The 12,854-nt window shown below is 40.3% G+C and overlaps 1 protein-coding gene across 4 annotated transcripts; it reads left to right on the top strand.

The window, feature by feature from the left end:
• Positions 1-1,451: 1,451 nt before the first annotated feature.
• POU1F1 (POU class 1 homeobox 1) lies at positions 1,452-12,730 on the top strand (the record flags this gene model as incomplete). 4 transcript variants are annotated; one of them, XM_080612666.1, is made up of 7 exons in its annotated part: positions 1,452-1,593; positions 4,379-4,444; positions 5,348-5,465; positions 7,204-7,445; positions 8,984-9,148; positions 10,517-10,577; positions 12,517-12,730. In XM_080612666.1, the coding sequence occupies 7 exons, from the start codon at positions 1,452-1,454 to the stop codon at positions 12,728-12,730; spliced, it is 1,008 nt and encodes a 335-aa protein (XP_080468792.1). The 4 variants fall into 4 exon arrangements, with proteins under 4 accessions (XP_080468792.1, XP_080468791.1, XP_080468794.1 ...); XM_080612665.1 differs by having other exon boundaries at positions 4,295-4,444; XM_080612668.1 differs by lacking the exon at positions 5,348-5,465 and having other exon boundaries at positions 7,200-7,445.
• Between the last annotated feature and the right edge of the window lie 124 nt (positions 12,731-12,854).

Genomic DNA, 12,854 nt, shown 5'->3' with positions numbered 1-12,854 from the left:
ATAACGTCAAAGATTCTGCAGGATGGCTTGATGCAATACTACTTTTCATAGAATCATGGAAGAGTTAGGGATGGAAAGGACCTTAAGATCATCAAGTTCCAATCCTCCTGCCATGGCAGGGATGCCTCACACTAGAGCATGTTGCCCAAATGACACAATTATATGTATGATTGCTCTCATGTCATATATATGAAGTTTATGCTATCAAAAATCTAGTTCAGATGTTTGAACTAGTTTGGAATACAAAACATGCAGAAAGTATCTTATCTTTACAGAAAATAAATGAAAGTTCTGACCCAATCATCTTTGGTCACAAACAAAAACCAACCAACCAAATAAAAAAAACCCAAAACGAACCTAAACCTTCTCAAAAATTGCAAAACAGACCACAAAAAACCTCAAACCAAATCCTTCACATCAATACATTTTACTTCCTATAAAGTGAAAGTAAATTAAATAGAGCACCTGTGTCATTTTTGCATTTGAAATTTATGGCTTATACATAAAATATATGACTATTGTGTTCTGCAGTAATTATCATAATTTTTAGGGTAACCTGTTTGTTCTTTACTGTTCTAAAGCAATTCCAACCTTACTCCAACAAATCACTCTAGTAAATTCTTTGAAGAAGGATCCTGGTTTTACTTAGTGTGTAGCACAATAAAGACCAGGACCTTCTGGATGAATCTAGATGCTGCAATAATATAAATAAATAATAGAAACTGAATGGGTTTTATGTCACACTATGGGCTCTTTCAAGAGTTTATCTTTGATAAACCTTTAATACACCATGCTAATGTAAAGCTATCTGTTCAGAACCTTCCTCCTGTGTACAGCTGGTCCGTATTACATATCTCTGATTTACGCTACATATGTTAAGACAAATGATCACTGTGCAACTGCTGGGAATTAGGTTAATTTAGATTATTTTGCTATAGATCCTTGACTTTTGCAGGCTTTAAATTGAGGTCTCAGCCAGGTTGCCTTCCAGACAATTCCCCAGATGAGATTTGGGGGGCAGGTGTTAACTGTGGAAACCTACTTAGTAGGAAACGTACTTTTCTCATTGCTCCTGACTTTGGAGACGATACTGTTATGTTGTTTTTTTTCTTGTCATTGTTCTTCACAAAAGACCTAATTGAAAATACCTGTCAAATCATGTCTCTAGTTTCCCTCTTCTTCTCCCCTCATTAATTGGAAACATATCGTGTTTGTGTGGGAAGGAAGGAGGCTCTATAGCATTATAGCAGTATTGCTGGGAAAAGAACATTAAAATGGATAAAGGGATTTCCTAGTGGTATAAATACCTGCACACGACCTCCCTGTGCTCTGGAGCCCTCCTGTATATGTATTGAAAGTAAAAAGCCCAGAATAGTTTGAGTTGCCGTTAATTGCGCAGGATCTATTCTGTTAGAAAACAGGGGCAAGCGTCTCTTTGCCTGTTGGAGGGTATGACTTGCCAAGCGTTTGCTTCATCTGACACCTTTGTACCCTTGAATTCTGACTCTTCTGCTTCTCTGCCTCTGATAATGCATCACAGCGCTGCAGAGTGTCTACCGGTTTCTAACCATGCCACCAATGTTGTGTCTACAGGTACTTTTAAAGATAATCTTGCTTTTAGTAACTCTCATTTGTAATGCTTTTGGATGATACATGTTCATCGAGTTCTGCAATACTTCAAGCGTTTGGTATCAATGCTGTGTGTGATTGGGACTGCTTTAAAGTAGAAGCATTTTCACACAACTGCATGATGAGGGAATGGGGAAAACCCAGAATGTGTGGGTTTTACTTAAGTTTGTAGCTTTCTCTAAGCAAGCTTGTTACAAGATTAGGCTCAAGTATGTTACCAATGCATTAACTTAGAACAGGTCCAAACACTGTCACTGTTGTTATGACTATATAGACAAGGGTCATGTAAATAAAGTGAAAGTTTGTTTATTGCATAACCACAATTTAAAATAAGATAAATTACCTTAAACAGGAAATGTATCTAAAGCAGGACAAGTCCTAATGTCATTCGGGGGAAGCTTTCAAGAAGGAAAAACTTGGTCTTGCAAAACATAATGCATAATTGATACTAAGATTTAAGTGGGGTGTTCTAAACTGGTAGCAGAATCCTCATCAGCATTTTTAGATTTGGTATGTTTATGTATATAATCCAATTAATTGTATTTAAATAGTAGGACGATGTAATCACTGAACTATCTGAGAGAGAGAAAGTTTTCTTGCAGCCTTAAATCTGCAGAAGTGAGATTCCACAATACAGGAATTGTTGATGGAAAGCTTTCAGGAACAGGAAATTAAAAATTTTTGATTTATTTGAAATTGCATTAAGGTAAGAATTTTACTTGGAGTTTTAACAAAAAACCTGCCCTCTCCTGACATGCATTGGTGATAAAACATTTTAAAAAGAAGAAAAAGCATGTAAGTAAAGAAAACTGAGCATTGGTGATAGAGAACAGAATCCTATGCATTAAACAGGGGGCTCAAGATATCTGAAATTGTTAACAGGGGTAGTAGGGAATATGAGAATTTAAATTTTGTATGAGGCCAAATTTATGTATCTGTACCGTAGGAGCAGTTTCTAGATTCATCTGATTCATAATAAAAAGTATATTATGATAACCAGCCAAAAGCATTTGCTATCTGCTTCAGGTTCAGGGTTTGATATTTTGTAGTTACAAACCAAAAAACAAGTATCACTGTAGTCAGGGGGAATTTTGTTGACAGGATCGCATCTAGCAGGTGACCCTGTGAGAGTGGAAGCAGTGACAGAGGGTGCTAATTTAACGGGTAAAGGTTTACAACTTTCATACATAGATTCAGAAATCATAATAAACAATGTCATTCTAGTGAAGGCACAGAAGGAGAGTTTGTGCACAAAGTAGACCTGAAATAATTTTAAGTAATGACTTATGTTAAATGCATGTAAAATTTCTGCATCACAAAACACAGGTGAATATACTCCTGTTCAAATACTATACCGTGTGATAAAGCTGATATTCTGCAGTGTCCTCAACATTTTGTTATTATTCAACTTAAATAGCATCATTCTTGCTAGTTAATTTTAAATCCATATTAGCCAGTTCAAAATGCTAGTTTTATGCATTAAAATTATAGTCTGTGAGTTATGGAGTAATAGAAAAATAACTGTAAACAATTAGATCTTATCTCAGCAGAAAAGTTGAATTGCTCTAAATGCTATAGTATTGTTAACGCAATCTTTATTTTCAGTGCATTTATACTAATATAAGCATGCTTGTTTTAGAAGAATTTGTATCCGTATGAGTATATCTAAACAGGACATTTAAATGTTATGATTACTGTTATAAAAACAGAGATTCTAATCCCTAATTAATGATATTGTTATGAATCACTGGAATGTGTACTCTATAATGCAGGTTTACATATCTGAATGTTCATGAACACAAATTTTCTATATGTAGTATGTTATGTTATCTTATATTATTAATATTGTATTTTAGAGCAGTTGCTAGAGGGGACAATATGTGCATTTCTGTGCCACATTTCTTATATTGTGCATTCAGCAAACATCGATCGTTCAGGCACTGGTGATTATTAAGCACAGATCTGAAACACTCCTGTGAAAACACTAGAGACAAATCAATTGTGTGGGTTTCGGTGTCAGTGACGGCAAATGTTGACTTAGGCTTAAACTTTTAGAAGAACCCAGAGTCTATCAATCATTCTGTTTCCTTAACACCCTGCCAAAGTTCTCCAACATGGTTTTGGTGGTGACTTGGTACTTAAGAAAATGTGACTTCTGGATGCTTCAAAGCAAATGTACCAAACTGCTGCTTTTGGAAGCCCAGGTCTTAGGTATGCATAAAATATTGCCTTCCTTGATGCCTGTGTTCAATGTTGGCTTTGCACAATAGTGCAAAGTTTTAAGGGAACATAGAGCAAGTTTTAGGTAATATTAAATGAAATGGCATGTGGAAGCTGGCTGTGAGGAACTGGTCTCCTCTTTAACTTCCCTTGCTCAGCAGTAGCTGTAAACTGGGTTATGCCCATAGATTATTCTAAAAGTAATGCTTCGAGACCACAGCATGGCAATTTCTGTGGTCTTGGCTCAGAGGGTATCTCACTAATTGTACTGGCGATCTCATCTGATGTGACCTGGCCAAGTGTCTGGTCTTCCAGCAGTGTTAACCTCATGGTTATGGCTCAGAGTTAAATACTGACAGAATGCACACAAAAACTGCATAGAAGGGTACTGTCTGCCTCTGAACTTGAATGCTGTGTCTTGAATCCTCACATATTTTCTCACCAGTCCCATCTATTTTGTCTTTGATCCAAATTCCTATATGTTCCCGTATCTGCTTTGCCATGACGACTTTGGGAAACACTTTGGCAGGCCTTCATTATTCTGTGCCTTCCTGTCATTATGGAAATCAACCATCTACCTATGGGGTAATGGCAGGTAAGAGCATACCCTCAAATGTGTGTTGATTTTTGTCAGTATTCCTTTAGACGGACTGATTCAAGAGAGTTGCCTAAAGAAGACAGGATCGGAACTAAGGCACTTCTAGTGGTTAGGACATTAGAGGTCAATGCCCCTTGTTTTCCCAAACCCCTGTATCTCTTGGGAAATCACTGTATCTTATTTCTCCCCATAAGTCTGGGACAGTACTGCTCTTTTCACTCATTTATGCCCACTTGCCTTGGTGATCATCACTTTTTGAAGGGCCAGGAGTGGTCTACCCAAAATACCTGTGTATTATAAGAACCTGGGGTGACAGAGCCCTGACTGGAGCTATAAAATAAAATGGTGGCATAATAGAAGGATGGCTGAATTCAGCAGGCAGATCATATGGATGATTGTGGATTTTTACACTCCTGAATGTATGCTAGCATCCTGCTTCATTTTCCATATCCCAGGCTAAGTATGGAAGAGGAACTGTTATTCTACGCAAGTTCAAGTAGCAGTAAATGAGATAATACTGTGAACTAATTTAACACAACTCCCAGGAAATAATCATGACTCACAGAATGTCCAAATCAAACTTAGTGTTTTGTTTCACTTAAAAGTGAAGAAAAATTAGAGCAAGTAAGGATAGACGAATACATCAGTATAGGGACTTTTTAGGGACAGAGTATAGACTTTCTTCATGGTGTGTAAATGTGCAAATGCTCCTATTTCATTGTGCATTTATGTGTTGCAGACATCCCTGGCATTGCTCAGATCCCCAGGAAAAGTTAATAGATATTAAACAAACACTATTGCTCAGAAGTTTGTTTTGTTTCATTCCAAATTAAATACATGTTCATTTTCCCCCTTTCTTTTTTTACCCTCCTTTCTTTTTTTACCTTTACTTTCTTTTAGGCATCAAGCCTGCAACACCAGAGATGCTGTCAGCAAGTCTTTCCCAGAGTCGTATCTTACAGACGTGCAGCATGCCGCATCCCAATGTGGTGAACAGTGTCAGCACCTTGCAAAGCAAGTCTCCTTCTCTGTTTTCAGTATTTTCACAGTATCACACAGTATGCTAGAGATTGGAAGGGACCTCAAAAGATCATCTAGTCCAATCCTCCTGCCAGAGCAGGAACACCTAGATAAGGTTACACAGGAATGTGTTCAGGCGGGTTTTGAATGTCTCCAGAGAAGGAGACTCCACAACCTCCCTGGGCAGCCTGTTCCAGTGTTCTGTCACCCTCACTGAGAAGAAGTTTCTTCTCAAGTTTAAGTGGAACCTCTTGTGTTCCAGTTTGTACCCATTACCCCTTGTCCTATCATTGTTTGCCACTGAGAAGAGCCTGGCTCCATCCTCGTGACACTCCCCCTTTATATATTTATATACACTAATAAGGTCCCCCCTCAGTCTCCTCTTGTCCAAACTATAGAGACCCAGCTCCCTCAGCCTTTCCTCATAAGGGAGATGCTCCACTCCCTTAATCATCTTAGTTGCCCTGCGCTGGACTCTCTCCAGCAGGTCCCTGTCCTTCTTGAACTGAGGGGCCCAGAACTGGACACAATATTCCAGATGCGGTCTCACCAGGGCAGAGTAGAGGGGAAGGAGGACCTCTCTTGACCTACTGACCACCCCCCTTCTAATACACCCCAGGATGCCATTGGCCTTCTTGGCCACAAGGGCACAGTGTTGGCTCATGGTCATCCTGCCGTCCACTAGGACCCCCAGGTCCCTCTCCCCTACACTGCTCTCTAACAGGTCGTTCCCCAACCTATACTGGAACCTGGGGTTTTCCTTTATCCTTTGAGAACTGTATTTTTTTTCTGGTTATCCTGTGTGAACTGTATAAAATATTCCTGTGGGGTTTGAAACTCCAACACTGGGGAGAGCAATCGGGGCAGTGAAGTCAGGAAAAGTAAATGGAGGAAGGGGTGGGAGGTTAATGAAGTTCTGAGTTCTGCTACAAAGCTTTGTGTGATTTAGAAAATTGGGGAGGATGTCCTGAGAACCTGGAGGTTACTGCCTGCTCCAGGTACACTGGACAGCATTCATATTTCTCTAATGATTCCTTCTCCCCTTCAGGTCAGATACTCTTTAGTTCTACATACAATATCTAGAAAAAATTCCAGCCTTCACTCTCAAATGAATCTCCTTGTTGAGTCTGGTATCTGTGAGCAAAAGATAGCGTGAGACAATAGTTGTCCTTGAGCAATTCCTTCTGAATGCGTTCTGGGTTTGGTGGGGGAGGTTGTGGAAGGTTTTTTGTTTGGTTGGGGTTTTTGGCTATTTTTTCTTTGATCGCTTACCTGTTTACTTTCCTCAAACAACTTTTATGCTGAAGCTAAACTGAGGTAACATCTTGTCTGAGCATCAAATGGTATTTATGTGGAAAAATTAATTGTACCATAAGATAGAGACTGGCATATTTTGGGCTCAAAATGTCATTAGATCCATCAGTCTTGTTATGCCACTTAATTCCTGCTGATACCTTGAGTTGTTATTCAAGTTTGGACCATTTACCATCTTATTTAAGTGCCTCAGAGCTGTCTAAGAAATAGGATGGTTGTGGCCTGTGAAAATGGCTGTTGTTTGGGTTTCATGTATTGGGACAAGATAAAGACTGTGCTTCCTAGGAGATCCTCACTCTTGGATATTTTCGCAGATGACATGTAATAATTACTACAGGCAGAGATTATGAGATGATGAAGATATGCTTTTATTGTGCAGTAGTAGAGAATAACTGCACCATGTTTTCCCTTTGCTCAGGTAGCCTGGCCCCTTGCCTTTATAAATTCCCAGAGCACGCTCTGAGCACCAGCTCCTGTGCCCTCAGCCACGGCTTCACACCCATGCACCAGTCCCTCCTCACAGACGATCCCACTGCTGCAGACTTCAAGCAGGAGTTCCGCAGAAAGAGCAAGTCAGTGGAAGAGCCTGTTGACATGGACTCCCCTGAAATCAGGGAGCTGGAGAAGTTTGCCAACGAATTTAAGCTGCGGAGAATTAAGCTGGGTACGTGCTTCATGTCCCTAAAAACCAGGCTGAAAGATTTCACTGAAAGCACAATTGTTTCCAAATGTTTTATGGTCTAGCCTCTGCAGTTGTCTCATCATAATTAATCCTTCCTTGCACTGACAAACTTTCTCCATTCCTAGGAGGCTTGCACAGAATTAGTGTACCTCAGCTTTTCAGAACTTAGTATGCAGGAAGTTACTTTAAACACTCCTGCCCTTAAATTATTTTCCGAAATGCAGAGAAAATTATTATTGTTCATTAAATTACATTCAGCAGCAGGTGTACAATTTAGCACAACCCCAAATTTTCTGCAACTTAGGGCAGCACATATTCTAACCTCTCATACCATTTTCTCCCCACTTCACCTGATGGTGCAGTGCCAGTTCTGTATACAAGATGGGTCACATCCATGGCAAATCTTTCACACCAGTAGGAAGCTTCTCTTCCTGATTGGTTTTCTTGTTCCAGGACACAGGTACAGTAGCTACTGTTTGATAACTACTGGAGCAAGATGGATTGCATTAGAGGGTCTCCAGTGGGGTGCTTGTCTTTCACCAGAAAATCTTAGCTGAGGGCAAAGGTAGACTGAGTGAACCCCATCTTAGCTGTAGGGGACAGAGGTACATTGCACAGTAAAAGCCTGTCTCACCCTTGTTTGAATTACACAGAAAAAAAAACAACCCACAAAAAATAATACCCAAAAAATCCAAAACCAACCAACCAAAAAAAAAACCAACCCAACCAAATCCCACAAAACAAAACACCCAACATTTACTGTCAGCCACAGGAATGGAAACCTTTGCTTGTTAATTAACCCCACGCTGTTAATCACTGTAATTATTACTGCATCTTCATCTGGAATTTGTGAGGGAACAAAACTTCCTCTGATGCAAACACATGACACAGTGCCTGGGCTTGACGTTCTGATGGGAAAAGTGCAATTTGCACAGGAAAAGTAATCTGGGGTTGAGCTTTACAAGGGAAAACAGAGTTAATATGGGCTCTGGGTCTGAGGCTGAGACAGAGTTATTGCAATACAGATGCCCCATGAGACATTCAGCATCTAAGGAGTTCCTGCCTGTTCTGGCTCAGAGGCAGAAAGGGAGGACCATGAGCCAGACCCCTGAACACGGCAGATGGGTGTTCAGAGCACGGAGCAGGGAGCTACTGTTACAAAATCAGTGTCTGCACGGAAACTGCAGCATTTCTCTGATCGCTTCAACTTAGCTGTGGCAGCAAATAACAGGAGACCAAAGGTGCCATCAGGGTTTAGGTTATTGCTATTTGCACTATCTGTAGAAAGAAAGATATGGGGTGTCTGGATCCTTCTCAAATTGCTAATCTCAGGGTGTAAAACTCCACTGAAACCAACAGGAGACTGAACACATCTCTGAGGTGAGCTCAGAGTCATCCACAGAGCCCTCTAGAGAAAGCCCATCCTGGACATTGCCCACACACACTGTTCATAAGAGTCAGGGAAATTAACGCTTTCTAGAAAGCTCAAAGAAGTACTTTTTTCTCTTCCTTTTTGACAGGTTATACCCAAACCAACGTTGGGGAAGCGCTGGCTGCTGTTCATGGCTCTGAGTTCAGCCAAACCACTATTTGCCGGTTTGAAAACCTGCAGCTGAGCTTCAAGAACGCATGCAAACTGAAATCAATACTGTCCAAGTGGCTGGAGGAAGCAGAACAAGTAGGAGGTAGAGATTTGAAATCCTCTAAATCCCGATTTGTGTTTAAACCAGAATCCCATATATATGTTGAAGTCTAGTAGGTGTCTTCCATAAACCAGAGCTTTTTGTTTCCCAGCTCCAAGTGCTAAAATGTGCTTATATTAAATTTTGGTTAGTACTTTGGGGTGAGCAAGGAGAGGCAAACTGAAATGTATGCAGGGTACAGAAGAGCAGCAACATCGTTTGGCCTACTGGAAGTAATTTATTTCAATCTCATCTCAGCAAATTAGCTCCCCTCCTGTAGCCTGCCAGAGCTGTTATTAGGATCTGCAGGACAGCCCATTTAGCAGCATACAGGGATTCTTCACTAGCAGAGGACTCTTCCTTCCAACCTCTAGCATATGAGATGTGGCCACTGGGGAAAGGATTTGAGTTTAGCTGACACAGTGGTCTTTAAAACCTGAAGAAGAATAGCATGGCATAGAGTGGTTTGATGTAAGCCTTTTGGTGCTAGAGGATTCCTTTCCTTTTGCCCAGTTAATTTCCAGTTGCAGGACAAGTCATGGGTTCATTGAGCAAGGTGTACATTAGGACAGGTTGGTTGATTTGAAGGAAATGGGTTGACTTAAAGAACAGCCTTTTCAGCTGGACGAATTGTGGTGCTGAGAAGCAGTATGCCAGCAAAAGTCAGGACTATCACTGTGCAGCACCCACCTAGCATGGGAAGAAAGAGAAGATGGTCTTAATGTTATTTTTTGTATTTGCTGTTGTATTTAATGGTAGCAAAACTTGTTAAACAGCTGCTTCTGCCACACACTTCAGCTCCTTTTAAACCAAATGTAGAAAGCTTCTTTCCCCTGTAACAGCACTGGGAACCAGAGGCTCTCATGATGCATGCAAGGCATAGTGCAAGAATCACTTGTGAGGGGGCTGTGGTGAGCAGCAGCTGCTGCCTGCCTGGGCAATGTTACAGGCTGGAGCTGCAGGGTAAGACCATGTGTGCAGGCAGCAGCCTCTGAGTAGTGAGGGGGGACTTGTCCCTCAGAAAGCAGGGTGAAAGAGGCAGCTGAATAATTGAGGTTGCGGATCAATGTCTGAAGAAAGAAGGTGAGGTAGCCAAGGGGTATGAGGCTGGACTCCATCTCCTTAGGCTGTATCCTGCAGGGTAGGAAGAACAAGGTACACAGGTACACACAGGTACTCAGGCTCAGAGCCAGTGCTGTTTGCAGCGTGATTGGTGCACACCCTTTTGGTTATAACCATTGTTAATCAGTGGCATTACCTGTATGCTTTGTTCTGTCCTCAGAGAAAGGGGCTTTTTCATGGAGGTGATTATGCTTGTTTTCCATTCCCTGTGGGAGGTAACTGTCAGGTTTTGGTTTGGTTTTACAACAGCTTTATACAATGAAAAAGTCGGAGTGAATGAGAGGAAGAGGAAGCGCAGAACCACCATAAGGTAATAAATATTTAGGTTGTTACATGTTAGGAACCACATTGACTAAGATGCTGCTTTCTCTTGAGTTCAAAATCAAAGTGTTATTTTCTATTAATGAGTTTCTATAGCTAATGTTTCACTATTTTGAAACATTCCAGTGAAAAAATAACAGTATAACCCTCCAACCTGCTCCAAATATACTATTTTTTCCAATTAAAGACTTTTTTGAACATATCATAACACACCTTAATATGAAGACATATTAAATTCCAATTTTACCCATATTTTATTATATTTATATATTGAATAAGGTATCAGAGCATTCTTATTTTCATTTTGGGAGGTTCTACTTTATACCAAAATAAATTGCATTATTTTACCAGAGGATTGAGGTCTGGGAAGTTTGAGGGCCAGCTTTTACATGTATTATTGCGTCCCCATTCTCGTGTCACAGGATTCTTTGGAATTCCCAAAGAAACACTTCAATGAGCTAAAGGGGAAAATAGGGTGTTGTCCTTCTGTGTTTCACACCTCTGGTGGCCAACATCTACCATCTATCTAGCCTAACTCCATATGAAAATCAAGTAGGCTGGTAAATCACATTAAAAAACCAATTACCAAATAGACAAAATGAGAACATGGAGTATTTCCTTCTCCTTTAGATATCCCAGACTCTTAGAAACTTTGGTGAAGAATTCACTCAGGGGGCCTCCAAGAAGCTGTAGGATTCTTCTGCAGGAAGGGAATTTGTCTGTCTCTGGGGACAACTCTGGTGCTGTTGGCCCTACCTGTTACAGTGAAGTGCCTATTCTCTGAACAGCGATCATTCCTGACAGTGCCACCTCCCAGAGACATAGGCTGCTCAATAGTCCCACAGCCACAGCACATACTTTCTCCTCTCACATTCAACTGAAGACTTTTTTTTTTGAGTCATAGAATCCTAGAACAGTTTGGATTGGAAGGGCCCTTTAAAAGTCATCTAGTCCAACATGAAACTAATCAAGGAGATGGACTTTATTTGAACTGCAGCCCTACACTTAGCAATTCCTAATGGATGTTTGAAGGCAAACTAGAGTTAAAACAAAAGTCGCACAAACTGAATTAGGTTATTTATACCCTGAGCAAAAACTACTTAATTTGAATTTGTGGAAGCTATATTATTTCATACTTCAATCAAAGCCTAAAAAGCTCTTGGTCAAAAGTAATGATGTTTCTATGCTTGTGTGTGTGCAGATAACATTGCTTTGGTAAATGTTGCAAAATATTTACCTGTAAATGAAAGACCAACAATATATTAAAGTAATGAAATAACCAGAACTTCAGCAGCTATTTTGTATGTAACAGACTTACACTTCATTTCCATAATAAAGCATGAAGTGCCCTCTTGTGTCCAAATAAATTACAGCTACTGCTGATGCTAGCTTTGGATGCATCCTTGTCACACAGACACATGTCACAGGTACTTTCTGAGAACATGTAACACAAATGAGAAGCAAATTCTACCTGACAATAAGAAAAGCTAGGAATCCTTTTTTTTTTTTTTTTTTATGGAACCACTCAACTTTGGTCACTGCTGACTCTAAGGGACAGATTGAGGCTCTGCCAGAAAATAATGACTGGGGCAGAATGGGTGGTCAGGCTTGCTCCAATTCTCATGATCCCATTCATGTCTAGTTAGTAGCTGTTTCTCATATTTCATGTTTACCACTGAAATTGCACCAGAAGTGATGCCAGTTTTGCCTTTAAATTACCCTGTGCTGAAGTTCTGTGTGATGTTGTGCTGCTCATTTCAGCAAAGAACTACAGCGTGCTGTAAGCTCTGTGAGCTTCCTTTATGTTGAAAAAGAGGAAACAAGTCATCATCTTCAGTGCTGGTACTTGACCCTTCTTCCGAACTAGGGGTGAATTCCTAAATGTGTCAGAGAAGTTTCTAAAGGTGAAATTTTATCCCTTTATCCAGCATCGCTGCCAAAGAAGCCCTAGAGAGGCACTTCGGAGAACAGAGTAAGCCTTCTTCTCAGGAAATTATGAGGATGGCTGAGGGGCTCAGTTTGGAGAAAGAAGTTGTGAGAGTTTGGTTTTGCAACAGAAGACAAAGGGAAAAAAGAGTGAAGACAAGTTTACATCAGAATGCCTTTAGTTCTATTGTCAAGGAGCACCATGAATGCCGGTAAAGCTTTTCTATGTATAGATGTGGGTTTCTGTTCTGCTTTTTGTAAATACTGTAAAGACTATGTTGTTTAAAACGAAAAGAAAAAAATGAAAGCAATTGTTTGTCTTACAAGCTCGCGAGCTTCA

The sequence above is a fragment of the Psittacula echo genome, assembly GCF_963264785.1.
Source record: "Psittacula echo genome assembly, chromosome: 3".
In the NCBI taxonomy this organism is placed as follows: Eukaryota; Metazoa; Chordata; class Aves; order Psittaciformes; family Psittacidae; genus Psittacula; species Psittacula echo.
The sequence above is the reverse complement of the archived record's forward strand: the minus strand, read 5'-3'. Positions and strand labels throughout refer to the sequence as shown.